Source organism: Parus major, chromosome 17 (genome assembly GCF_001522545.3).
Source record: "Parus major isolate Abel chromosome 17, Parus_major1.1, whole genome shotgun sequence".
Lineage (NCBI taxonomy): Eukaryota > Metazoa > Chordata > Aves > Passeriformes > Paridae > Parus > Parus major.
The window spans coordinates 2,674,321-2,701,976 of record NC_031785.1 but is presented as its reverse complement, the minus strand read 5'-3'; the positions used below and the strand labels follow the sequence as shown (position 1 = coordinate 2,701,976).

Here is a 27,656-nt window from a genome sequence, read left to right as displayed (position 1 = left end):
GCGGCTCCCCCGGGACCGGCACCGGACCGGCGGAGCTCTGTCCCGCCCTGGCGGCCGCCCGAGCCACTGCACCCTCACCGGGCAACCGAAGGGACCGGGATCTCCACGGAACCCGCACGGAGCCGCGCTCTGCCACTTCCCGGCTTAGGGGCGATACCGTGGCGGCACAGGAGAGACACCGGGACGAGGCGCCTCGAACGGGACTCGAACTCCTGACCTTGCAATGCCGCAGCCACCCCAGCCGGGACTCGAACCCAGGTCCAGCCCAGCCCGGCCCGCCCCCGTTTCTCTCCAAAGCGCCGCCGAACCGCAGCGCCGCCGGGTGCGCGCGCCGCCGTGACGTCATCGCGCGCCGCGCCGTGACACGTCGGCGGCGGCGGAACCCCGAGCCGGATGTGCCAAGATGGCGGCGGCCGGTGCTGGGGCCGTGAGGGGCGGCGGCGCCCGTGCCCGCTGCTGAGGGGCCTCGGCCGGCGGGGGCTGCCAGGTACCGCGGGGCGCGCCCGGAGGGAGGGCCGCGGGTCCCGGGTGGGCTGCGTGAAGAGCGCCGGGCCTGAGGTCTGGGCCCCGGTGTCCCCGGTGCCCACCCCGGCGTGCCTCAGCGTGGGCCTCAGGGTTGTCGCAGCGTAGGGAGCCGGCGGGTCCCGCAGCCCCGGGCTCGGGCCCCTGCCCTGGCTGGGGCGGGCTGCGGTGCCGCAAGGAGGGGCGAAGGCGCTGCCGCAGTTGCGGGGCTGCGCTGCCCGGGGGTTTTCCCGCAGGATTTGGGGCGCTCTGGGTGGTTTCGAGTGGGGTGGTGGGACAGGGGCACTGCGGGCGGCCGGAGGGTATTCCGTGGGTGCGGGAATGGGAGAAGGTTCCGTCCGATGTTGGCTATCACGTATCCCCTTTGACAGCACTCGGCGCTGGTCGCAGGTCAGGGTTGTTTTTCCGAGCTGTCAGGTGCCACAGGTCTGTGCAACTGGTGCTGACTCAGGAGTGCGGCTGCCTGAGAGCGTCGGGACCCGCCGAGGTGAAGAACTGCTAGTAGGGCTTCTTTCAGAATAAACGGGAATGCTTTGTGCTGCTTCTGTGCTTTTGATTCCCAAAGAGCTGTTTTAATGGAGTCACAGAATGGTTTGGCTTGGAAGGCACCTTAAAAATCATCAAATTCCACCCCCTGCCATGGGCAGGGACACCTTCCACTATCCCAGGTTGCTCCAATCCCTGTCCAGCCTGGCCTTGGACACTTGCAGGGATCCTGGGGCAGCCACAGCTGCTCTGGGCCCCCTGTGCCAGGGCCTGCCCACCCTCACAGGGAATGATTTCTTCCTGGTATCTCATTAAACCTGCCCTGTGCCAGTTTAAAGCCGTTCCCCCTTGTCCTGTTGCTATGTTTTAACAGGATTACATTTGTAACTCCGGTTGCTGTTTAGGAAAAGCCCGGTAGGAATCTGTCAGGAGCATGGATGATGTAGAATGTGTTCAATCTGTCACCCACATGTGTGCAGATGTGCAGCTGTCTACATAAGATAAAACTGAAAAAGTAGTTGCTGATTTTAAAGCTGCAAATCTCATTTTCCAGCTGTTCCTGTATTTGAGATTGCAGTGGGTTGGTGGGGTTTTTTGGTCACTTTGTTCTTATTAGGAATCTCTATGTGAACAGCTTATTTATTGTTTGGCTCATGTTGGAGGATAAGAGAAAATATTAGTCCTCTGTTACCTGCTTTATGGGCATAGTTATTCTGTTTAAGAGTAATTTATTTAGATGGATTTAAATTAATTGCCCCCAAAGAAGTTATTTCTTTATAGATGAAGCTATAGAGTTCATCAGGTGAAATTAATTTTATGGCCTTGTTTAGAGGGTTTTAATCTTGTTTTCCTCTTTGGCAATGTTTTTTCTGGTATGCCTAGAAACACCTTCTGCAATTGTTACTGCTGGTGACTCATGTTTAACAGGCTGCTCTGCTTTATCAATTAATAAACCAGCTGAAATTTAAGAATTTCCAAACTAGATAAAGCAGAGATGGATTGCTCTTAACTTGTGTAGTTATTTCTAAATTCCCTAAAATCAGCATTTCTGTTAATCTTGGCTGAGGCACAAGGGAGGGTCAGTAGCACTGAGTTATCTTCTGTTTAAATTACTTGACATGGGCACGTTCATTTTATTTGGACTCAATTCCTCAAATCTTGCTTGCTTTTACTACTGTGTGCAGTCTGTTAATATTAACTTTGCTTCTGAGGAAGCTGATCCTTCGTATTGAACCTCTGTCATGCACCATCAAAGATCCTGTTAGAGGAATGGCAAGTTCTGCCTTAAAGTAGGACTTTACACTTATTTATATTAGCTAATTACTGCTACCAGCTGTTACAAAAATATGGCAAAGTATTAGGATTTTTTCTTAATAAGAAACTGCATAGAGTCCACATTAGACATTTGGAAATGGATATTTAAGTTGGCTTTGGTGCCCAGCTGTATTTCAGAAACAACTTTACTATGAAAAACAGAGCTATTTAGTAGATACCAATATTTTGTTCAGTGAAGTTTGTGCTTTCCAGGACATAAATGCTTTGGCAGATGGTTTAATTAGCTCTTTGCCTTCCCAAGCCAAAGTAGGTTGCATAAACCCATGCATTTATTTGGAGGGGGGAGAGAGGAGTTTTTAAAATCTGGTTAATGCAACAAAGAACATGATGAAAAATAAATGGGGGTGCCCAGAACAGCAGAGGTTCCTTAAGCATGTGGAAATTGGGATGGGTGTTTAGGCAGGATTTCCTGGAAATGTGGTTGGCAGCAAGGCTGGTAAGCATGGCCAGCTGGAAAACCTTCACCTCAGGATTATAACAGGAGAAAAGATTGCAGAGTCCTGAAACCTTTTTGTAAGCATTCCTTGATGGAATTCAGCAGCTGTGCTTTAAAAAGAGTGGTGAGGGCACGTGCAAGTAATGCAGGAAACCAATGGAGCTCTAATGCTTCTGTTGAAATCTGGTTTGTGCTGTCCTTCCCATCTTAATAAAACACAAATTTATGGAGTCTAACTCTTGATTAGTTGATTGATTGGAATATATGGATATAGGGGAGAAATTGAGTCACTGTTAACTCTGAAAGAGGGACCTGGATTAAACACAGGGCTGTTGGAGACGTTTTTCTTTTGGAGAAGTTGTACTCATGTCCAGTGAAGTCTGTGTGCTGTAGTACTGTCAGTGTGCTTTTTACTGGAATTTTTTAAGTATAAATCTTTATCAAAAATACTATATGTATTTCATAACAAGAAACCAGAAGTGCTTTGCATTTGAACTTCTTTATAACTATTAGAATTTTGTCATGATTACAAACATCTGACTTTTCTGGATTCCCATTTTATTACTCCTATGACAAGATGCTGAATCTTAGAAGAATCCAAATAAGAATTGCACAGTTTTTTTATAAGCAGAAGTGCATCTGGTGTGGAGCAATTGCTGTGGGTACTTTATTCTGCATACTGTAAACAATATTTGTTTTGTACCATGAGAAAATAAGATTATCATATGCTGCTAAGGCTTCACTGAGCTCCACTGGATAAGTGTTGCTTAATTCCTCTGGTTTTGTCAGCTTTCATCCTCCCCAGATTGTTAAGAGGTGATAAAATTGAAAAAGACCCCCTGATGAATTTACTGGACTTCCTGTGTACCAGATTCCTGACTGGTATTGTTTGGAGTTAGGGTTGGATTACTTCGGAGCGTGTCCTTTCCACCCTGAAGTGCAGCTGTAACCCTGATACTGTGCCAAAATCCCACTGGTGTTAAAGTGAGAATGGTCATTGATAGGTGGGGTAGTTGATTGTTTTTCTGTCCTTAAATGCAATTTTGCTACACAGCATTCATCCAGAAGAGAGAACATTTGTAATGAAGATGCAGTTGCCTTTCTCAAATAACAATACTGTGCCACACGATGTTTTCTTGGTTAAACCAAAAGTGGTCTGTTGAGGGTGATAACATCTGATGAATTCCTTCTCTGGATGCTTCTCATCTTACCTGTGAAAAGGTCCATTCACATGGAGTGCCAGTGCAGCAGGGCTGAAGATCATCTCTAACAGAATTAGAGTTAGATAATGACTTCTCAGCTCTTCATCATTAAATTGAGCAGGGCATGGTGCTGCAGGCTCTGTTCCAGGCTGGTTGCTGTCCTGACTGTGATGTATGTTTCTGGGAAATGTAGCCAGTGGGTTACCACTGCAGGGTTTGTGACTAGTACAGGTCTGAGCTGTGTTTCATTAGTCTTACTTGGATATATTTAATAGAATTGCTAAATAATGTGCATTGATACCACACGGCCTTACACTTCATTAGAGCCAGACTTGGATTCAGAAATACAATGGAGTGTGTCAGTTCCTTATGCATTCTGGAGAAAAGACAATTATTTTCCACTTCAAAATCTTTGAGCGATTTTGTTTCTAAAATAAAAATTGCTTAAGGGCTGCACATGTCCTGAGAAAGGGAACTGACTTGTACCTGTGTTGTCTCAGCAGGGCAGAAGAAGAAATCTCTCTGCTGCCTCCACGGGCGGTTTGTCACCGTGTGACCCTGCCAGAAGGCCACCATGCAGCAGCCACCGCAGCCTGTCCCCCCAGGGGCGGCTCCTCCTCCTCCCGCCGGCGTGGCTCGCAACATGTACTGGAGGAACAGCCCGCTCAGCAAACGGGCAAACACCGCGGCTGCGCCGGTGCAGCCCGTGACAGACCCGTTTGCCTTCGGCAGGCAAACCCCCCAGGGCTCCCCTTTGGATAATCCATCCAAGGGCAGCGCACCGGCGTTCCCACAGCCGGCCCTCGTGCACCCGCCGCCCGCCCGTGCCGGGGACAACCCTCATGGACCACACACGCCTCTGCCAGCTCCTGTGTCCCAGGCAGGGATAAGCACCAGTACCTTTTCTAATGTTCCAGTTCCTTCTCCGTCCCTGGGGTATGTTATAAATAGTGCTGCAGAAGGGCATCCCAACACAGATCTCGGACTCCATGGGGCTGCAGTGCCGTTGCATTATAACCCAGGAGCAGCAGTGGAAAACTCTTTCAGTGTGCATCCTGGAATGGTGTCTGCAGCAAGCAAACCTGGAGCTAGGCAGGATGTTGGCAGAGATCCAAATGATGCACCTTCAGCACCCAATACAGCAGCATTCTTCCCACCACCTCCCCAGCAGCCTGGGTCCCAGTGGAGGCCTGTCCCAGGGAATCTGCAGTCTCCAGTTCGGAATTTTGTGCCCTATCCTGAGCCGTCTCCTCAGCCTGACGTTCATAACATTTCTCAGCCTTCCATCAGCACCTCTCACCCTCCTCCACACACAAATGTCCTGCAGGGTCCTGGACACCAAGGTGCTAGTTGTGAGAAGAATGGCAAAAATGGCCCTGCAAACAGCAGTCATCACATGAATAGCATCCAGCCTGGAAATGTGTTTAGGCAGAACACAGAAATGACCAACCCTTGGTTAAACCAACCTTACCAGGAACAGTTTTACCCACAGCCACCTTTGCAAGACTCCGGTTTTGTCCTTCCCACAGCTCAGGAAAACAACCCCAAAAACCAGTCTCCAGCTATGTCTGAAACGTCAAATAGATCTATTCCCACGGATCGAGATCCAGGAACTCTCTCCATGTTTTTCAAAGGAGATGAGGCAGAAAATGAAGAAATACTTTCATCTGAAAAAAATTATGTAATGGAGAAAACAGAATTTGATGCCTGTCAGCAAAATTCAGCCTCCCTGTATCACCAGCCTGTGCATCCTCAGCAGGTGGCAACCAATATTCTCTCTCAGGCACAGCTGGGTACAGGTTCAGCTGGTGAGATGGTACAGAAAGGAATGGATGTCCAGTACTTCCCTAAACATGTCAACCATCAGGAGGCACAGGCTGCTAAACACTCTCTGTTTGCTGGTGATGGCAAGGCACAGATAGGTGACACAGCTGCTGGGTCCCAGTACGAAAACGTGGAGAACCTGGAGTGCATTCAGAATCAGGAAGTGCTGCCAAGTGGACCACAGAACATCAGTGCTTCATCCCCTGCTGCTGGTCCCGATCCGTACAGGTACGGACCCTTCCCGGGTCAAATGCTTCCAAAGAATGCAGCTGTGAGCCATGCTGAAGGAGGACCAAACTTGGAGGCACCTGATTCCTTCCCTCGCCCTGTCCGACCAGACAGCGTCTCTTCCAACTACAGCAGCATCAGCCACAGGAGCACTTCCAGCTCAGCACGGCCCCCAGAGCAAGCCGGTACATTTATCCAGCAGGAAATTGGGAAGCCTGAGGAGGAATCCTCTGCCAGCTTCTTCAAACAGATTGACTCCTCTCCTCTGGGAGGAGATTCAGGTGAGCTAAACCTGACCAAGAACTACCACGGCAATCTATCCCAGCCTCCCACTCCAAGTCCTCCTAAGCCTACAGGAGTGTTTCAGACAAGTGCAAATAGTTCTTTTGAACCTGTGAGATCCCATGGAGTGGGTATAAAACCTGCAGAGATTGACCAAGCAAAGATGGTGGTTGAATTAAGAGAGAACCACTCAAACCAAAAGAATATCAAGAAGAACACAGCCGTGCCTGCTGCATCCCCTGGTAATCTTGAACAACCACCAGATAATCTGGAAACAATTTATATGCCTCAGGTACACCCAGGGCCTCTTGCAGGCACTGGGGAAGCCGGGAATACGCTGCACTCTGGACCTGTTGTGGAAAATATACAATCAGTATCTGAGAGACGGTCCTCAACCAGAGCTCAGGGAGCAGTTAAGAAGTGTGATAGCCCAGCAACCACTTTATGGGCTCACAATGAGTTACCAAATTTTGGGGGAAATGTTCTCCTGGCTCCTGCTGCTCCTGCAGTGTATGTACCTGCCAAACAGACTGTGGAAGTCATTCAGCCCCCAGAAGAAGGCCTGTCTAATCAGCAGCCATGTAAACCAGGGACTATTGCTGTGCAGCACTCCCAGGATGGAAATATCACTTTTGAAAATCTTGAGAATCCTCCCAAAATGGGAGAAGAGGAAGCACTTCAGTCTCAGGCAAGTTCTGGTTATGCAAGTTTATTGTCTTCTCCACCTACAGAGTCTTTGCAAAATCAGCCTATCCTGATTGCTCAGCCTAATCAAAGCTATAACTTGGCTCAGCCAATTAATTTTTCTATTTCTCTATCTAATCAGCTAAGCAGCAATGAAAACAATCAACCAATGAAGGACTCTGGAGTTGGGGACAAGCCTCCGATGGGTCCCCAAACTTCACATGCTGGTGGGGAAAACATGCCATTACCTGTGATGCAAGTTGGATCTCTCTTAGTTAATGCACTTCCAAATACTAATCTGTTAAAACATAATTTATTACAAAGTCCTGTTAATTCTTCTGATGCTGCTTCTAATCAGCCTGCAAACATGCTTGTGAAAAGTCCTCTTAATTTGACTCCAGAGGGGCAAAAGAATGTTAATATGGAAGGCCTTCCTGAATTTTCTAGCAAGCCAGGGTCTAACTCATCTGTTTCTCCTGGGACAAGTCTTCCCAGTGGAAGTGCAAGTGGCCTAGTCCCCCCTGTTAATTCCATAGCACAGGCTAATAATTCTGCAAATCAACCAAGTAGCAAAGAAGCTGCTGGAGCGCTCGACTTCACAGTGTCACGGACGTTGGAGAAAAGCAGCACAAGTAATTCTGTCCAGGTGCACAATCAGTCACCCTCTGGTGCTCCAATCCAACAGGCTGGTGCTGGTCAGGTGCGTCCTGAGGTGCCTGACAAACAACATTTCTATCAACAGGTGACAAAAGATGTACAGCACCAGGCTGTAGCAGACCAAGCTGCACAGGGAGCGCTGCCACCCCAACAACAAATGCAAGCAGCTCAAATGCAGCCACCAACATCTGGGCAGTCCTCAGTTCCTCCAGACTCTCAGATTTCCACAGGGGCTAAAGCCATGCAGCAGGGGGAGAGTCAGGTGCAGGGTAACCGTGCCCAGCCTGGGGGACCCCAAGAGGCAGGTTCAGCCCAGCCAAGGTACGACCAGGCAAGTCCCGGGAAGCAGCCGGCATCAGAACAGCCTCCAGGTGCTCCAGCTGCCACAGCCCCTCCTGCTACCACTGCTCAGGCAGTCCCACCCAACGGGCAGCAAGACCTGCAGCGTCCACCCCCTCCTCAGACCCCTCAGGAAGGCTTTGGTCCACCCCAGAACCCTTACTACTACTACAGACATCCTTATGATGCTTACCAGACCCCATATCCACCACCTTATCCTCCTGCAGACCCCAGGACAGCAGCTCACCTTTATTACATGGTAAGTTTTTATTTTTCCCTTTCATCCCACTTATTATGAATTCTCTTTTTGGAATTATGAATTTAAATGGTCGTGTCACGATCAACATTCAGCAGACATTCACGTTAAGTATTTAAATGTAGGGAAAATCCAGACAGCAGTAACAAAACTGACACTGCAAAGATTATGGAAACTGAAGTAGTTGCTGATACAAATTCCATTTGGCACAGATGTCAACTCATAGCAATTTGTTTGGTTCTTTGGAAAAAGTTGGCAGTTATAACTAGCTTGGCTGTCCAGGTGCTCAAACTTGGTTCCCATCTGCTGCCTGAATTATTGATAGTTTAGTAGAGAGGTTGATTGTCGCCCTGAAAACTCAGCTTCTGAGTTTGCTGAGATTGTTTTCTAAGGACTTTCCCAGGACCGTAACTGTAAACATAGATATGTGTACATTCTTTCTGTTACACGTCTTGTGATGGACATCTCTCATGGCCAGTGCAGTGAGAAAGTGTTATCCTGACCATCCAATCCCTGGCCGTGGTCAGAAACCTATAAATCCTGGGAGGAAAAATAAACTTTCTCTTCTTTTCACCACACCTCGAGCTGTGTCCGTGTGACCTATTCAGCACCAGCAGCAACAGTTGATGCCTTTAGTCCAGGCATAATGTTTTTGTTCCTTAAGTTTAGGATATTAATAACTTGACTTTAACATCTGCCACAAAAAGTGCTGAAAGCTAAACTGTAGTTTATTAACCTGCATCTCTTCAGGTGTGAATGGGGATGTTTTTTGGTTTGAACTGTTAATTTTGGAGATGTGAAGGCTCTTCCCTTGCCTGTGCTTTTGCAGGAGGACAGCTATGGGCAGTACGACCCCCGGTACCGACACTACGACAGCAGCAGCACTGCCTACATGGAGCCCGGGGGCTATCGCTACCCTGAGCCTGAACGGCCCAGCTCCAGGGCCAGCCACTGTTCTGACAGACCTTCCTCCAGGTGTGTAATTCCTACACTGAGTCAAGATTTGGATATCCCAAAGCAGGGAATCTAGTGATGCCTGTTGAAGTTTTACAGCATAAACCACAGGGAGGAATTCAAAACCTATTTGTGTGCTGCCTTAGGGCAGATGGTATCAAATGCCATGTCTGGAAAGGATACAATTCCCCAGCCTTTTCTCTTGCTTATTATTCCTCTCATTCAGTTCTTTGGGGTTGGTGGTGTTTCTGCTAGGCAATAAGTCACTGTGATAGCCTTGGTGCTAATGTTTGCTGTGAAAGAGCAGTGCAGGCCATGGGGTTATTAATCAATATTCATTTATTTTCTGCCTTGCACTTAAGCAGGGGCCCCTCGTTCTGTTAATGAATGGCACTTTTGCACATTGGGTAAGATTTGCCTTGAAAACACCATGGATACACAGTGGTTCAGGTGTTCAGAAGGGAGTGGTGAGTCAGGTGACAACATCCTGGTGCTGTGTCAGGTCCATTTGTGTGACAATTCCCTCAGCTGTGGATAAGCTTTCCTCACAAAGCTCCCAGAATGTGATCTGGGTGGCAGAGGTGCCATGTGGGCATGTCCCACACACTCCTTTCACTGCAGGTTTGGATTAGGGAAACTTAAAAGCCTTGATCTGATTAATACAAAATAAAGACATTGGAGAGAAGGGAACAGTGTGTTCAGATGCTAGTTGAAAATGTTAAATAAAAGCAGGATAAAATCTCTGCTCAAGCAAGAAGCAGCAAATTACCTTGAAGAGATTTCTGCTTTCTGATGATAATTGTGTTAGTTATTTGTGTGAACTTCAAATTAAAGACAAAATGTTACTGTTGTTACTGCTGAGGGGTTTACAGTTTCTAACAGAGAAACTCCTGTTACCTGTCTGGAAATGATTAAACCCTTTGTAATGTTTGTCTGTTGTTGGTAGCTCACTCAGAGAGCAGTGATCAAATTACAAATATAACATTTTGTTTACCATCTCCAGAAGATTATAGATGTATTTTAGTCTTGAGTAGAACAAAACAATGGATGTAGCTCCATGTGATAACTTTTACCATTTTCTTAAGTGAATTTAAGTGTGCTGTGAGCTCTTGAAATGAGGTGATAACCTCTAACAGCACTTCCTGGTGTGTACTCTCCTGAGATAGTATTTTTAGAAGGGGTTGAAGTTTCTGTAGGTGGCAGTGGGCAGATCAAAGCATGTTAGACGTGGCTGTGTCAGGATGTGATGTGTGAGTGCCAGTGCAGGCAGACAGGGACTGTGGTGTGCAGCTGCAGGGCAGCAGAGCTCTGTGTGTGTGAAACTGCCCTCAATGTGCAGTGGTGGTGATGCAGCTCTGTAAACTCTGCTTGGAAAAAGGAATAAGATCTCTCTGGGGAGACTGGCTGGGTGGCTAAACCTGATCTGATAAGATCAGACCTCCTCCTCCTCTGCAGGGTGAGTGCTGTGTTAGCAGACTTCCCACACACACTCCTGGACTTGCTGGGCAACTTTGGAGTTTGCACTCAGTTGTAGGACCAGTTGTAGGGAAAGGTGGAAGTTTCCATCACTCCACACTGGCATTAAATATCTTCACCTGCTGTGTGTGTGCACAGGTGTGTTTGTGGGATTAATGCACCTGTGTAGGAACAAACATACATGGATGTATACAAATATATATGTGCATGCACATACATGTGGACACTGCATTTTTTATCTAACATTCATCCTCTGGCTTTTTTCAGAAATTGTAGGATGATGACCTGAAAATGTTGTATGATAAAGGCTCATGATATTTCAAATAATGGCCTCATCTTTCTTTTGTCATCAGAAGAAATCATCTTTTTCTATACACTGACTCTTTGCTGTGTTGGTTTTAGCCAGGATTTTTTGTGCCTGTTTGGACAATCAGCTCTGTAAATGAGTATTTTCTTCATTGTAAGCTGGATAATAAAACACTGTTAAATTTGGAAGAGCTATTATTTCTTAATGAATTGTTTAATTACCAACTTCTCTGTTGAGACAGTTCAAAGGATGCTAATTATAGCAGTAGTTTTTGTGATTAATTGTCTGTAAGTAATTAAAGTTATCACCAAAGCAGTTTATAAAGTCTAAATTATTGTATGCTAAGGCCTGCCAGCTTTTGATGGCACACAACAATTTAGTGGTATATTGGGTTGTAAAGTCTTAATTTTATGATTCCTTGGTTTCTTGGAAATGCATTATTTTAACTGTAAAACTCTGTCTAATCTATTGTGGCACAGAGTTTTTCTTACTTCCTGCTGAATTTAGAAGAGATTAAGAAGGAATAACAACTTTTTTATACTTGTGTGCTTTCTTTCAGGCAAGGGTATACAGAAGATTATTATGGGAAAAGTGGATGGAGTGATTATTATTCAGGCTATTACCCAAACTCCTATGATTATGGAGGTAAGGTGTCCAAAAGAACTCTGATTTTTTTTCCATAGATTTTCCTTACTTCAGCCTTCAGTTTGCCTTTCCTTTGTGCAAACACTCCATTGCAAGGGTGCAGAGCAGTTTTGTTCCATGTCTTGCAAGGCTGCCTTTCACTGGGGTGTGTCCTTGGTGTGTGACCTGAAGGCAAACCTGTAAAGTGAATTTTAGGTGGGTGTAAACAGAAGTTGACTCACGACTGGATTTTAGTTTTGTCCATCATTATCCATGTGCTCACTGAGACATGCTGGCGTTGGGAATCTGGAGGTAATTGCTTGTGTAGTGCCTGGGAGGGTTTTCAGCAACATCTGTCCACATCCTGAGATGTTTTGCTTGGCACTATGCAGACTGATCACAGAGATTCTGTGAATGTTATAACAAATAGTAGGATTGAGTTTTAAAGATGTTAGGAAAGATCTGATGGCAAACTGACCCATCAAGAGTAACTAACTATAACAGCCATATTTCACTGAAGGCTGTAAAGTTGATTTTTTAAGCTTTTTTTAAAACTAAAAAGGAGTGGACATATTTATGTAGCTTTAAGTACAGTGCTTTGGTTTTGCTCTGTACTTCAGGACCAAACCAGCTTGTAATTAAAGAGAAAGGAATAGAAAAAGACTAGAGGCAAAACCTACCAATATCTGAAGCATTTCTTTATCTTTTCCAAAGATCCAAGTCGCTGGGAACGATACCCATATGACCCCAGGTACAGAGACCCGAGAAGTTATGACCAGAGGTACTGGTATGATGCTGAACACAACCCTTATCAGAAGAGAGAAGCATATCCTTATGGCAGCAGGTTTGTCTGGTCAATCCCTGTTCTCCCAGTGCTCTCTCCAGAGCTGGGGCAGCACATTACCTGGAGCAGACTATTAAAATGCAGTGTTGCACATATTTCAGTGTTGCTAGTTCTTTCTGTAGCTTTAACACAGGTCATTGAGGGAAACCAGATGAGCTGTCACATCACTCTGAGAGAAGGACCGAAGGTAGCAGCACTTGTTTTTAGACCAGTTGAACATTCTGTGGTTTTTTAGAACGCACTCAGAGTATGATGTTGGTCTTGATCTTGAATAATCAGGATGAACTCCATGAAGGAATGTCAGTTCATTTACTGTAACAACCTCAGTGTAGGCAGTGAGGACCAGTTTTCCTGACAGTCCCTGAGCCCCACAGTGGCTGAGCTCATTCCTGCTCTGTGTCCATCAGGAATGACCGGTACGAGGATAACTGGAGATACGATCCCCGTTTCACCGGGAGCTTTGACGATGACTCGGAGCCGCACAGGGATCCCTACGGGGACGAGTTTGACCGGCGCAGCGTCCACAGCGAGCACTCCGGCCACAGCCTGCGCAGCTCCCGCAGCGTGCACAGCCACCACAGCAGCTTCAGCTCTCGCTCCCAGCAGGTGAGCTCCAGCTGCACACACCAGCCTGCCACTTGCTCTAGTGGTGGTGGGTGAAGCGTTAGAAAATAAGAAAATATTTCAGGCTTTAGCACAGGGAATGTGTGTTTTGAAAACTTTCCTAAGATAAGGATGTTTCGTAATATGGTTTTGAACTTAATGTTTGTTGAGAGAGCTTTAACCATTTTTTAACCAAAATCAGCACTCAGCTGTGCAAGTTGCCACACACAGAAATGGAAAATTTCCTGTGCTGAATCCATTTGCTGTTTGTGAGAACATTGCTTTCCCTGTGCTTGGCTGTAGTGGACAGTGTGCCTGGCTTTGTGTCATGTCATTTTTCTCATCACAAGCTTGGCCATGTCATTGAACTTCGGATGTATTAAAGAACTAACTCAATATTTGTATGATTTTGTTTTGACTTTAAAAGCAAAAACCAAAGCTAACTGCTTACTTACCCACTTACACCACAAATACAGATATGTGAAAACCTTAGAGAATATTTGGCTAAATTTTGTGGTACAATTTTTGCTCATGTAATGGGTCATTTTACTTGTAATTTGTTCATCGTGTTTCTTGGAAGTTTAGGTACTTTTCCAGTCTGAATTCCAGTTCATTCAGTAATGTTTGGAAGAGTGTTGGAAATCATTTAGGCATTAATCTTAAGGTACCCGATATCATCTGTCATTGTTGGGATTTTTCAATTGGGATTTTCTGTCTGTTACAGCAGAGGTGAACATTCTTTCTAACCCACAGTAGCTGGTAACAGAAGTTGTGCTGTTAACTTCTCACACAAGCACATAGAGATTTTGTTGTGGGAGAGCTGAATGTGCTTGGATGTGAACAGATCAAATGATGGTAAAAACATTGGGAGAGAAGACAAAGATATTTATTTATCATCACAGAAGGGTCTTGCAAAGTGGTTTCCTGCAAGGCAGTGCTGCAGTAGGCCTGGCTCACAAGAATGGAAGCTGTCAGGAAGGAATGCTCACTGTCTGCAGTGCTGCTTGCTGTGTGTCACTCCCACTAACCCTCACTAATCTGATCTGCCTAGAGCCAGCTCTATAGGAGCAATCACGATCTCACGGGTAATGCCTATGAAACTCCTGCACAGGCAGCGTCGCTCCATGCAGATTATCCCTATGGAGGCTATGATCCCAGCTTTGATGGACAGCAGCCCTTCACAGACTATGGCTACCCTGCTGAAACAGGCTGGTCAGCTGTGGAACAAGGTATGGACATGCTGGGGAATGAGGGAAAGCATCGTGCTGTAGATACAAAACACCTTCTCAGGAAAAGCTTTGCCAAAGTGTTGATGTCTATTTAGCTCTTTGAAGATGTGTTATATGTTTGTATAGAGATGACAGGAATATGTCTGATGCAAGCAATCAAAGCCCCAGCATTGAAAAAAATGACTGGATTTTAAAGTTCTGGAGTCTAGTTTTGTTATAGTTATTGCAAATCTTCAGGTTTGGGACTTTGGGTTTATGAAGGAACTGATTGTTTCTTACAAAGTTCAGTCAAATTCAGTAACAGGGTGTTTTCCACTAACACTGCAGGATTATTGAATTGGGCAAATACATCAGCAAGTTTACTTAGTTACAGGACAGATGTTACCTGTTCTCACTTTATCTTTTCTCCCCATTTCAGCACCTTTAAGGCCCTCAACACCTGAGAAATTTTCAGTGCCTCATATCTGTGCCAGGTTTGGGCCTGGGGGTTTCTTAATAAAAGCACTGCCAAACCTGCCTTCTGAGGGTCAGCCAGCTCTGGTTGAAATCCACAGCATGGAGGTAAAGTTTAAAAGGAAAAATAGGAAGTAATGGAATAAAGGTCTCTTTTTTTTTTTTTTTTTGGGGGGGGGGGGGGGAATTTTAATTTTTTTTTTTTTTTTTTTTTTTTTTTTTTTTTTTTTTTAATGTCAGTGCATGTATCTTTATCTGTTTGGGCTGTAGGCATAAGTAAAACAGTAAATTTAAAAGTTCCTTTCCTCTGAGAGATGACTTAGTCATGATGAGATCATCCAGCTCCTTTTGTTCAGATTGATATACAAAGTAACCTGCATGTAAAGTAAATTTCATAACTTACCATCCTTATGCAGATTGTCACAAAGTCACCCTTTATATTTTGCTTTAGAGACTTGAATACATGATGGGTTATGTTCAGCTCTGGGGGTTTTACTGGTAAAAAGCAAAATTAAGAGTTACACGAATTTCTTATGGATTATATTTGTGTTTTAGACTATGTTACAACATTCTCCAGAACAAGAAGAGATGAGAGCCTTTCCTGGTCCTCTTGCTAAGTATGTTCCTCCAGTTTTCAGAAATAATTTTCATGCATTCAGAAATTATTTCTTCATTGCAAATTACAGGATTTAAACTGACTTAAAATATTTGTGGCTTTTCACCTGCTTAAATAATACACGAGCTCTAAATGTATTCCTCAGACTAATCACAAATAATGATCTGAATGTTTATGTTTGTCTCATTAAAAACTTTTTTCTTCTTTTTTTTTCTGCAGGGATGAGACCCATAAAGTAGATGTTATTAATTTTGCACAAAGTAAAGCTGCACAGTGCTTTAAGAATGAAAATTTAATTGACAAAGAATCTGCAAGTCTTCTTTGGGACTTTATTGTACTGTTGTGCAGGCAGAATGGGGTATGTCTCACTGCTTGAGTTTTTATCTATCCTAAAGTATTTTGTACACAAATAGATTTTGTGCACAGGTCAGGAATATGTGTTACAGTCACTAATCTTGAAATATGTCACACACTGAAGGAATGTGTAAACTGGGCACTCATCCTCAGCTGCTCAGAGGTGCTGATATTCACATACTGCTGTTGAAGTGCCAGATGAAATGCAGGCAGTGTTGAAGTAATAGGTTTTTCAATTTTTATTTTCTTTCCACACACAGACTGTTGTGGGAACAGACCTGGCTGAACTTCTGCTCCGAGATCATAAAACAGTGTGGCTTCCTGGGAAGTCCCCTAATGAGGCAAATTTGATTGATTTCACTAATGAGGCTTTGGAACAAGTGGAAGAGGAATCCGGTGAAGCCCAGCTCTCATTTCTCACTGATAATCTTCTAACCACAGTTGACAGTTTTGAGAAGGAGACTGAGAGATTCAGGGAGTTGCTGCTTTATGGTCGTAAGAAAGTGAGTGCCTGTGCTGCTACATATTTCTGCAACTTTTATAGTACATGCAATATTTGATGGCACTGTATTACACTGACACAGAAATTTATACCCTACAGTTCATAATCTAAAGCAAAATTATAGTTGTGTGTTAGCTTTTATCTGAACAAACATATTTTTATTTTGATCGCAAATAACTACTGTAAAACTGGTTTTTGTGAGTAGTATATGAAACTATTCCCAGGAAACTAATTTGTGTCTTCATTAGGATGCTTTGGAGTCTGCCATGAAGCATGGTTTGTGGGGTCATGCTCTGCTCCTTGCCAGCAAAATGGACAGCAGGACACATGCAAGAGTGATGACCAGGTACTGGGTTGCTTTTTGATTAATGAAATTTGGCTGCCTGTTCTGCTAATGAGGTGGAGACTGTCAAAATCATGGCTTATCCATATTAGTTCATGCAAGTTTTATGCTTTAATTTTACCTTTGTATTTATTTGTCATTCATTACTTTTTATTCTGGGGTCTTCTGGCTATAAATTTAAACCTGAGAAGTTGTTCTCTGCCAGCTGATCCATTTAAGTATTTGAATAATGTCATCTGTGACCTAGCTTGGAAAAAACTGCAAAAACTCAACTGTCAATTTTGTTGAAGTCAGCTGGTTTGGGGAGAATCCAGAGGTTTTCCTAGTTTGGACTGATTGATGTTAGAGTGACAGAACCAGTTCACTGGGAATGTTTTACTTTTGATCACTGGGTAATTTCCTCTTCAGTGTAGTATTTTCACACAGCACTTCCTTTTCTTGAACTAGGTTAGATTAATTGCCACTGAGAGCTGGAGTACATTTTAACTGCTTACCCCACATTTGTGTTTTGTTTTTCTGTGCAATGTCTCTGTAGATTTGCCAACAGTCTCCCAATTAATGACCCTCTGCAGACTGTTTACCAGCTCATGTCTGGAAGGATGCCAGCTGCATCCACGGTAAGATTCACTGGGAGCTGCAAGGAGCAGTGGAGTTCCCAACAGAAATCTTTTCCAGAATGTCAGAGAAGTTGTTTTGGTCTTGTTTTAGGTTGAAACATTTACCCATGCAAAGCTCTAGTCACTGATTTGACCTAGTAATTTTTCTAATTTTAGTGCTGTGGAGATGAGAAGTGGGGAGACTGGAGGCCTCATCTAGCAATGGTGTTATCCAACTTGACCAATAATGTGGACTTGGAATCCAGGACCATTGCTACCATGGGAGACACTCTTGGTAACTCTGGGGGAAATGAACAGGGTGATAACTGAAGGAAAACCTTTGATTACACTGCCTATTTTTTTGAGAACAGGCAATTTCCTTATAAAATATAAAGTAGAGCAGTTTTATATGGGCTTGTCTCTGTTGTGAAGGCATTTGAATGCAAAACCAAACAATACAGGACACTGAATGTGTCGCTGAAATATCCTGAGCTCTGTCCTTTATTTCTCTACAGCTTCTAAAGGCCTGCTGGATGCTGCTCATTTTTGTTACCTTATGGCCCAAGTTGGGTTTGGAGTTTACACAAGGAAGACAACAAAGCTTGTCCTAATTGGATCAAATCACAGGTTTGGCTTTTTTTTTTTTTAAACACAACTTTCTTGATGCAAAAATGAAAGCTTGAAAGACTGAATTGCACTATTGCCCTTATCCTCACTAGCTGGTTTTGAGATAAGTGTTTAATGTCCTGTCTTGTAGGAGTTGTTGATATTTTGTGTCTGACATTCACAGATCTGTGTTTATTGTCAGCTCAGATAATACTTTTCTTCTGTTTGAAACAGCTTGCCATTTTTAAAGTTTGCCACCAATGAAGCCATTCAAAGAACAGAAGCCTATGAATATGCACAGTCACTAGGAAGTCAGCCTGGCTGCTTGCCCAATTTCCAGGTGAGGAGCTGTTCCTGTTCTGGTTTGGTTTCTGTTTTGGCAGATTTCATGCTTTTAATCTCTCATCTGCCATAGTCAGTATTGCAAATGTTTTCTCTGTTATGATGTGAAATATTCGTGGTTAATAATGCCATATAACTGTTTTCCTTTTGTAATTCCATTTTCACTTTTTTTCATATCTACATCTTGAGCTTCTGAACTTTAACTTTATAAATTATAATTCTGTGTTCCAAAAGAAAAATCCAGCAGAAATTGCTGGCACTGGCTGTAGATAAATAGACAACTTCTACTGGATGCATTATGTGGAAGAGGAGAATTGAATGCTTTCTCCTTTAATTTTAGATGTGATTAATGAGATACCTGAGCTTTCAGCTGAAATGTCAGACTGCCTTTTATTGGTTACCACCCAGAGTATTGTGATAATTTGGTTTATTTGTCCTGCTTGCCTGCCCAGATTTTCAAGTTCATCTATGCCTGTCGGCTGGCTGAGATGGGCCTTGCTGCCCAAGCTTTCCACTACTGTGAAGTGATTTCCAGAACTGTCCTCAAAGATCCACATTACTATTCCCCTGTGCTCATTGGCCAGCTGATCCAGGTAATGTGAGGAAGAATGAAGTGTTTGTGGCTAGATATTGTAGGTGGGAAGGCTGATAAACTCACTTTGCAATGGTTCCTTTCCTCAGATGTCATCCCAGCTGCGCCTGTTTGACCCTCAGATAAAAGAAAAACCAGAACAGGAATCTTTTATTGAACCCTCCTGGTTAGTGACACTTCGACATGTGGATGGACAGATCAAGGTATGATGTGTGCTTTTCAACATTAATTATTCACTTTAGAGGTTTAAATTAAGTAGGATTAAATCCAGTTTTTAAGATTGTTTTGTTTACACTGCTAATCACAGAAACACGGGAAGTTACTTTATATATTCATGTCCAAAATTGCAAATGTTATGGTGCAAACCAAGTGAATTTACCACACTTCAGTGCCCTGAGATTCAATACAGAATAATTAAAGTCATATGAGACAGGTTTTTCTTAATATGATGATGCAAGGAGAATTGCAAGACTCATTAGGTTGCAGTAATCTGGGGATCTGCTTGCCATAAAAAATATCTTGTGTGTGGATTGGTGTTGCTAGATTATAACAGAGTGGAAATAATTATCATTTATTTAAAGAGACATGTTAGAAAATTGAACCATGAGCTAATTAACTGTGTTTCAATTTAAAAGCAAATAAAATAAATTTAAATTATTGGCTGATCTTGATTTATAAATAGCTGACAACTTGAGTTTTTTTGACCAAACACTAAAAAACAGTTTCACACCTAGGATTTCCTTTGCTCTATATTCCCTTGGTTGTGAACTGAATGTCTGGTACAGATCAGTTAATAACATCTTGTTTTTTCCTGCAGGAGGGTGCAATAGCCTATAACACAGACAGATCCACTCCCCCTCCCTATGAATGCAGCACTCCTAGCTCTGAACTGGACCGTGCCAGTCAGTGTGATGGGGGAGGTGGCCGTGATGTGGGGCCAGGTGCTGAAAATGCCTTGCTGGCATCCTTGTTACCCAATATGGCTCAACAGATGCAGAGCGTGCAGCTGATGCCTTCAGGTTGGTGTTTCATATCCTTTATGACAGAGACAAAACAAAGGGTTTGAGTTTCTGGTACAAGAAACCACTTAAGAGACTGGTTGGAACAGAGAGATTTCACTTCTGCATTGTATCATTCTTAGGGTAAAAGGTTCACACTGGAATTCCTGTTTAACTAGAACTCCTGTTTTGGTTTTTTTCGTGCTGCAGTACCTCAGGCTGTCCTTGATGGCTCAGCTGCCATGATTCCTCCTGGTGACCAGGGAAGTGTCCCCTTCTACCCAGTGGCTCCTCAGCCTCTTGGCCCAGGACCTGGCTTTCCACCTCAAGGATTTTCAAATCCCTATGGAACTGAACCATCCCCACGGTATTTAGGGTCAACACTACCCCCAGGAGGGCCACCACAAGAAATGGAACCACAACCAGAAGAGCAGACAAATCTGGAAACAGGTCTGGGATCTTAATAAACAGCTTTCCTTCTTTAGAAAGAGAATGAAGTGTTTCAGGGAATAATTGAAAGTATCTCAGTATTTAAAAAGTAGTCATGTTTTGGGTAATGAAATTTAAAAACACCATGTAATAGTATAGAAACATCTGTAGAAAGTTGTGGTGTTCATCCTGCTCTTTTGGCTTACTTTAAAAGAGAGGTCAGACTCAGCAGATCATGAGTTAGACCTTGACAGATAATCCCTGAGTGCAGTGAGATTGGCAGTTCTGTTTCCAAGGGATATCAGGGATTTCTGCCTCTGGACACGAGTTTCTAGGATCCTGATAAGATCTAACTCTAACAGCAGAGCCTGACACACGTGGAGGGAAGGAGATGTAAGTTTGGCAGAGTTTGAGATGTGAGGAGCCTATAACTGCTCCATGCTGATAGTTGCATCCCTCAGCCTGCTCTGGCCTGTGTTTAGAACAAACACAGACAGGAGAGGAAAAAAAGCACAGCAATTGCAGCTCTCATTCTTTAAAAGTCTGGGTTCTCTTTTGCACAAAACTCGTAAGTGGTGAAAACTTTTGCCTTAAAACTATTGTGGGGCTTGGGAGCTTTGGTGTTTGTTGTTGGTTTTTTTGTTGGTGTGTGTCCCTGCTAACATAATCTAATTTATTTTTTTTTAAGGAATGCAGAGAATAGCCCCAGAGTCTCCTTCACAAAACTCCTTCCCTGAACAGAGAGAGGATGACTTCTATGGCAGAATGGCTAACATGGTATTGTTATTTCACACATTTCAGCTGCATTGCAGCACAATCCAAACACAAGAAGGTTTGGGGGCTCTGTATTGCTCTTCAGCAGGACTTGAAGCTTGATTTTGAGAAGTCCCCAAAGAAACAAATTAAATGTTTTTGTGTGGAAATTCTTGATAAAAAATTAATGCTGTATGAGATATTTCTCTGCTTGTTTATTATGCATTTATGTCCTGGCTTTATATCTAAGCAGACAGCAGGACAAAGATCCATCTTAAGGTTTATTTTGTATAAACTTTTAGATCCGTTCTGTTCATGGATTTTTCAAAGAAGGATTTTTTTTTAGCAAGATGAAATGTGATCCATCACTGCAGCAGTGACACCTTTGTGCTTTCCTGTGTATTTGTCACCCAGGGCTATGGGCAAAGATCCCGAACAACCTCAGAGTCCTCTGCTCATTCTGTGGGACGAGAGAGATCCAACTCTGCAGCAAAACAACCCTCTCCTCCTCCCTCTGCTCCTGCAGGGAAAGAGACTAAAAAAGAAACAAAAAAGGAGGCAGCACCTAGAAAGGTAAACTTTCTTAGAAAGGTACCTGCAGCTGGAGGAGATTTGTTAGTAAATGTGGTAACTCCTGGTCCACACTACTTAAGAAATCCTGACTAAACTATTTATTTCTACTTATTAATTGCCACTCTGGTCTCAGAGTTGAAGTCCCTAACAGAACATGTGTTGTTGCATGAAAGTTTGTTTCAACTTGCCTGTAAAATGAGACAAGATTTAATTGAGAGGGAGAGAATTAACTGAGTAGATTAACTGATTTATTTGTTTTTAGACTGGTGCAACCTGGTTTCGCTGGCTGATGGGAAAAGGAAAGAATGAGGCTCACCTGCCAGATGACAAGAACAAATCAGTAAGGCCCCAAAAATCACAAAAACCTTTGTAGACTTGAATTTGTTCCTGATGTTCTCCTGGATGACAGATGAACATTGTTTTGATAAGTAAACAAATGATTGTAGAACTTTGAAGATTATTCTTATTCTAAGACCACCTTTTTTTAAAAAAATAGTTACATTTCTTGAAAACTTTTTTAGCAGCTTGCTTTGAGCTCTTTGTTTTTGACTGTGATTTTCTTTTAGATTGTTTGGGATGAGCAGAAACAACGTTGGGTTAATCTGGATGAACCAGAAGAAGAGGTAAGAAACTAAGTCCTCACGATTTCTCCAGTTGAAAAACAAAAATCTTCACTTGGCACACAATTTTCTTTCATCTGTTATTGTCTCTTAAGAGCTGCTTTTTACTGAATTTGGATTAAAATGTGTGACATCAGTCAATGATGTATTTTTTTTGTCTCCTTGCAGAGTAAACCTCCTCCACCACCTCCAACAGGATTTCCTAAAGCTACTCAGGCTGCTCCCCCTGGGCCTGGAGGCCCACCTGGTGCCTCTGTCAACGTGTTCTCCAGGAGAGCAGGTAGCAGCCAGCACTGATACTTGAACACTTTCTCCTGCATAAAATATGAAGGCAGAAGTCCTGACTTTCCCTGGGTTGTTTGGGATCAGTTGGCAGCTCAGTGGAGCTGTGGCTATTGCTGGTTTTGCTGGTGCCCAGCTCCTGCACTGCTGACACAGTATCATGGCTTGGGTATTGCTGTTTGTGTCCCTGGAGTGTTGTTTCCTGATCCTGAAAGATGCTTTAACCAGCAAACTGTTCAAAGTAGACAGAGACATGATAAACACAAGGGTTATTTCTGTTTTTCTGCATGTTTCTTGTTTAGCTGGAAGCAGAGCCCGTTATGTGGATGTCCTGAATCCAGGAGGAACCAAGGCAAGTGGTGCTGTTCCTGCACCATCAGACCTGTTTGCCCCCCTGGCACCAATGCCCATTCCTGCCAACGTGTTTGTTCCAAACTCAGGTGTGTGCCTAGGACTGTGGGGAGGTTTTATGGCTGTTTATGGGGTGTGTTTGGTTAAATCCTATTTCCTCTGTAGTTCCAGGGGAATCCCAGCCCATGGAAGGGAGTGGAGCAACAGAGCACACACCAGCTGCAAACCAAACCAACACAGACCCTGCTGCAGCTGTGGAACCAGAGGTGGGTTCAAAGGAATGTCTTGTAGACAGAACCCAAAGTTCTGATTCAAACCCCCCATGATTCTTCCACAGCCACAGTACATAAAGCATGATGTTGTTGTAGGGATTGTGGTTTAATGTTTTATTGAAAGATCAGGAGAAGGGAAATGCAAGTGCAAATGGAAGTGGGAGGTTGCATTTCCTAGTTTGGCAGGTCTGCAGCTTCCATGGGTGCAGGAAAGGGACAGAGAATGTGGGAAGAGCCTGACACTGCACGTTACACCTGCCTGATGTGCTGTAACTTTGTTCTGCCTCAGTGGCATCTCTGGGGGAAATGTGGAATAGCCTCGTAGCAATGATGATAAACAGAAGTGCCTTGTTTTTCTTCAGTACTTAAACCCTGCAGCCCTTCCTCCTGGATCTGGACTTCATGTTCCTAACCCTGATGGCTCCCAGTCGGGTGAGGTAAGGCTTGATGCAAAGTATTTCATTAATGACTTTTTACAGTTAATTGTAGTGGTCTTACAATGGGCCATCTAAACCAACAAGTAACTGATTTAGTTGCTTATAAGTAGTCAAGATATGATATTACTGCCTCCAGAATTATACAGAAAAGACCTCTAAGCCCACATGAGAAGTTCAGCCTCCATGTCCTATATTGTGATCACCTTTTCCTATATAAGTACTTTAAAAAGCCTTTTTCAGAGTAAAACATCAGTAACAGTTGAAGGACCTCTTCTTGCCTCCATGCATGCATATAATTTCACTAATATTAAGTGCAAGACACAAGAAGAACAAGTTGCTGTGTGCCAGGCAGAGTAACATGACCTTTGTTCCTACTAAATGTTTTCTATACCTACATAATTTTGTGCTTTAAGAAGTCGTTTTGATTTAAACTAACTTCTGGCTTTACGTTTGTTTTTGTTTTGTTTTTTTTAACTTGAAGTTGGTTTAACCTCTGGCAGTGAGACTTTGACAATGAAATAAAACAACTGAAAGCTTGGGGCAGTGACATGCATGACGACTTTTTTTATTTGTGTTTTTTTGTATTTGTGTGTTCTTGCTGTTTTGTAGCTTTCGCGCTCTAGTTCAATGAGTTCATTATCACGTGAAGTAAGCCAGCATTTTAATCAGGTACATGTGGCTGGCCATTCTCATTTATGTTAACTCATTTACTTCCCCCCTCCCCTTTTTATTTTGCATTTGCTCAAATACTAATGCTACTTTTAGTCATTTCCCCCTCATTTCACAGAAATATCATTAAAAGTAGATCATGATGTAGTGTTCCTTTTTACACTCAAACAGGGTCTTCAGTTTTGTGTATTTATGAGAGTGCATGTAATCCAGGCATGATTTTTATTTATGTTCCTAAGAGATTCACATAATTTCGTCATCTTTTTTTCTGGGATACTAAAGAAATCAGTTGATTTTAAACAAAAAAAAACAACAAACAAATAAAAATACTCGAACTAACCAAACAAACCTCCTAAAAAGACTCAATACAAGCAAAACTTGGTCATTCTGCTGCTGCCAGTCTCAAATTGGTAGTAAACCATCTGCAAAAGTCCCTGTAGGAATTAAAGGAATGCTTCATCTCTGCTGGAAGTTCTAGAGCTGTGGGATCACCACAAACGGGTGACACAAACCTTTCTGATATTTCTTAGTCAAGCAAAAACTGACATAGAATGTTTATTTTGGGGCAAGTCCTGAGGTGTACTAACAAAGGCAGAAGGTACTAATTTAGTGGAATTGCACTGGTGTCTTGTGTTGGTTTTGCATGCTTTGGACCTGCTATTTGCAGTTGATGCATGTGACATTGTTTGGCCAATTCCTACATTAAGCCAGCCCTGTTCTAGATCTGGATGCAAACTGTACCAGCACTCTGGAGTTGTTCCAATAGGCTGTGCTCTCCATGTTGTTGGCATTATTCCTGTGAATATTTGCTCTGTATAATTTAGCATATCACGTTTGAGAGGCATTGGAGTGCCTCTCTGCCCTTGTCTAATTTCAGTGTTTTCTCTTCCCAGCCTGCCACTGTTCCACCCTCGGGGGCACCTTCAGCAGGAGCAGTACCGTTCTACAACCCCTCTCAATTTGCACAAGTGAGTGAAGGCCTCATCTTCCCTTCTCTTTATCCTTATTATCCAGCATTTCCCAGAGAAGCTGTGGCTGCCCCGTCCCTGGGAGTGTCCAAGGCTGGACAGGGTTTGGAGGGATGGTGGATAGGGATGGTGGAAGGTGTCCCTGCCCATGGCAGGGGGTGGAATGTGGTGTGCTTTAAAGTCCCTTCCAACCCAAACCAGTATGACTGATCTATACTTTGAACAAAACATGACTTTGTGCTTTACCAGCTTAATCTGGGTTGTTGCACACAGTGTTAAATGTGCACAAAGATCAGTCTGACTGACACCAGTTCAATTTAACAATTGAAACAAGTCTCCACTGAAAACTTTATTCACAGTTTTTTGAGTTTTGTCTCCAGCACTTTTGCAGAATATTTTTTTTATTCTTGTTCTTTTTTTAGTCTCCTGCAGCTACTGGAAGTTCAAGACTGGGAAGAATTGGACAGAGGAAGTATCCAACGTTGAAGTAGAATACAATGGCTTTGTATTTGGAATCCTTACTCATGTTCTGAGTATGCTAAGAACTATTCAGCCTTATGGCACGTGGTATCAGCTGCAGTTGACATGACAGAAATCTAATGATGGGTGATATTTTTCATGCTTGCACCTCATCTACGCAAACCATTACCAAACATGAAATATATGTAACTTTTCCCTTTCAAAACCTGGCTAGAAATAGCTTTGCTGTGATAAAGAATAGACACAAGAGAGGAAATAGTTGCTGTCTGTTACAAAACCTGTTTGTAAATTGCATAGGCAATTTATTCCTTAAGTTTATTTTAAACCTTACTAGCGTGACCTTCTGAGACATAGTTTCAGGGATTCCTTAATTTCTGAAGGATGCTCTCCTCCCAGCAGGGGTAAAATAAACAAACTACGTCCACATTGTAAGATAACACTGTGGCCTTAAGAGGACCATGCACAATCGTGATGCTTTCAGCCACTGTGGAAGCAGAGATGTTCCCCTGGGAGAGGCTCACCCAGGAGCTGCCTCCTGCTGGTTTGGTTTGTGGGAGACGGGAGGGGGCCACAGCTCATCCAAATAAATCGACCTATATTGAATGAAAACTGTGACTGTAATCTAATCCTGATTTGATTTGGATCTTTCCTAGTCTGTATGTAGTTTGTGGTTTTAGACTACCTGTAAAGCCAAGTGTATAGTGGGAAGGAGCTCTGTATCATAGCCAATGCTGTTCTCTTGACGAGTGAGTGTTTGTTTAAGTGCAATACGGTTACTTTGCTTTCTCTCAAACTGCTGGCACTCTGCAGCTGGGGGGTAACAGCTTGAAAGTTGTTTATTTTTTCCTTTTGGGAGTGCCAGAATCAGTGTAATAATCCATTCTTGAATCTCCCTTACTAAAATAACCAAGGTCTTAAATAGCTAACAGCTAAATTTCATACTAAAAGTAGATGGATTAGACCTATACAGATGGACTTTAAAATCTTTAGGTTTAATATAGGAAATCTTGAAAACCATGGTATGCAGCATTTATATTCACTGAAGAATCTGAATTTATCTGCAAAGAGAGAAATAAACTTTAAATATTTATTAAATCATTAGGCCATATTTTATTTAGAACTTGCCACCAAACTATTTGATTTTACTTGAATTTCTGCCCAGGAGTAGAAATTATATGAATGTGAAATTGCCAGTATTTGTCCCCAGTTGTTTCTTTGTTGTTTTTTTTTTCTTTTCCTGAATAACACCACTTTTCTAAGATCGTGATAGCCTTATGTATGTCCCACAAGGATTGTATGCAGCCCAAATAAAGCACTATTTGGGGGGATTAGAAACCTTTGTGTGCTGGTCCATTCTCAATTCCAGACATGGACAGCAGCAGTCAGTGTGGTTTACTTTTCTATAGTTGAAACCTAATCAGACACTTGGCTTTCCTCTAGTCCAGCCAGGCTGCTGATTATTTTCTCCTTTCAGTAGAGACTGCCAAACAACTTCATTCAAGGAGGCTCCCTCTGAGCTGGGAGCAGCTGTCTTTCCTAAGTGTAAGATTTGACACTGTAAATTCTTAAATAAAATATTTTGCGCTCTGGAGCACTTTCACATTTTACTTTCTTCTTGTGGTTCTTACTTTAGTGAGCTGGGGGGAGGAACCTTTCCTGTTTGTCTGGGAATGATCTGTGTGAGGCAAGACAGCCTGAAGTGTTTGGTGTTTGCAATGGCTGCATCGGAGCAGGTTTAGATGCGATTTTGGGAAGAAATCCTTCCGTGTGAGGGTGTAGAGGTTCTGGCACAGGTTGCCCAGAGAAGCTGTGGCTGTCCTATCCCTGGAAGTGTCCGAGGCCAGGCTGAGCAGGGCTTGGAGCCTATGGAAATTGTCCCTATCCATAGCAAATGTTGGAAACTGGGTGATCTTCGAGGTCCCTACCACCCCCAGTCTGGGATTCTGTGATCAGTGTTTGTACCGATATGTTCAAAATTGAACCTTTTGGCTTAATATAGGCAACTTTTAAATTTCTTTAAGCGTGACACGTTTACTTGAAGCTGCTTTTTAAACCCCCCCTCCGTTCCGTATCGTGCCCGCCGCGATCCGCGATAGCTGCCGGGCGCTCCTCCGGCCGCCGGGGGGCGCTGC

General features: G+C 43.4%; 1 protein-coding gene across 5 annotated transcripts; it reads left to right on the top strand.

The window, feature by feature from the left end:
• Positions 1–382: 382 nt before the first annotated feature.
• On the top strand, positions 383–27,131 carry SEC16A (SEC16 homolog A, endoplasmic reticulum export factor). 5 transcript variants are annotated; one of them, XM_015645027.2, is made up of 32 exons: positions 383–487; positions 4,485–7,003; positions 7,742–8,254; positions 9,081–9,226; positions 11,548–11,633; positions 12,327–12,456; positions 12,864–13,062; positions 14,111–14,288; positions 14,707–14,849; positions 15,297–15,358; positions 15,577–15,715; positions 15,972–16,214; positions 16,462–16,559; positions 17,092–17,173; positions 17,330–17,447; positions 17,668–17,779; positions 17,993–18,098; positions 18,553–18,693; positions 18,782–18,895; positions 19,510–19,711; positions 19,901–20,140; positions 20,808–20,896; positions 21,287–21,445; positions 21,708–21,785; positions 22,012–22,068; positions 22,234–22,345; positions 22,650–22,787; positions 22,864–22,964; positions 23,333–23,407; positions 24,017–24,076; positions 24,970–25,044; positions 25,467–27,131. In XM_015645027.2, exons 2-32 carry the CDS (start codon positions 4,556–4,558, stop codon positions 25,533–25,535), a joined length of 6,513 nt encoding a protein of 2,170 aa, XP_015500513.1. In that variant the 5' UTR covers positions 383–487; positions 4,485–4,555; the 3' UTR covers positions 25,536–27,131. The 5 variants fall into 5 exon arrangements, with proteins under 5 accessions (XP_015500513.1, XP_015500512.1, XP_015500509.1 ...); XM_015645026.2 differs by having other exon boundaries at positions 4,485–8,254; positions 14,171–14,288; XM_015645023.2 differs by having other exon boundaries at positions 4,485–8,254.
• Positions 27,132–27,656: the final 525 nt, after the last annotated feature.

Excerpts from the sequence above, each read along its gene's own strand:
- SEC16A (XM_015645023.2), top strand. The coding sequence starts at position 4,556 with ATGCAGCAGCCACCGCAGCCTGTCCCCCCAGGGGCGGCTCCTCCTCCT. Across the intron at positions 14,289-14,706 it reads CTGGTCAGCTGTGGAACAAG|CACCTTTAAGGCCCTCAACA; the intron begins GTATGGACATGC and ends TCCCCATTTCAG. Across the intron at positions 18,694-18,781 it reads TCATTGGCCAGCTGATCCAG|ATGTCATCCCAGCTGCGCCT; the intron begins GTAATGTGAGGA and ends TCCTTTCCTCAG.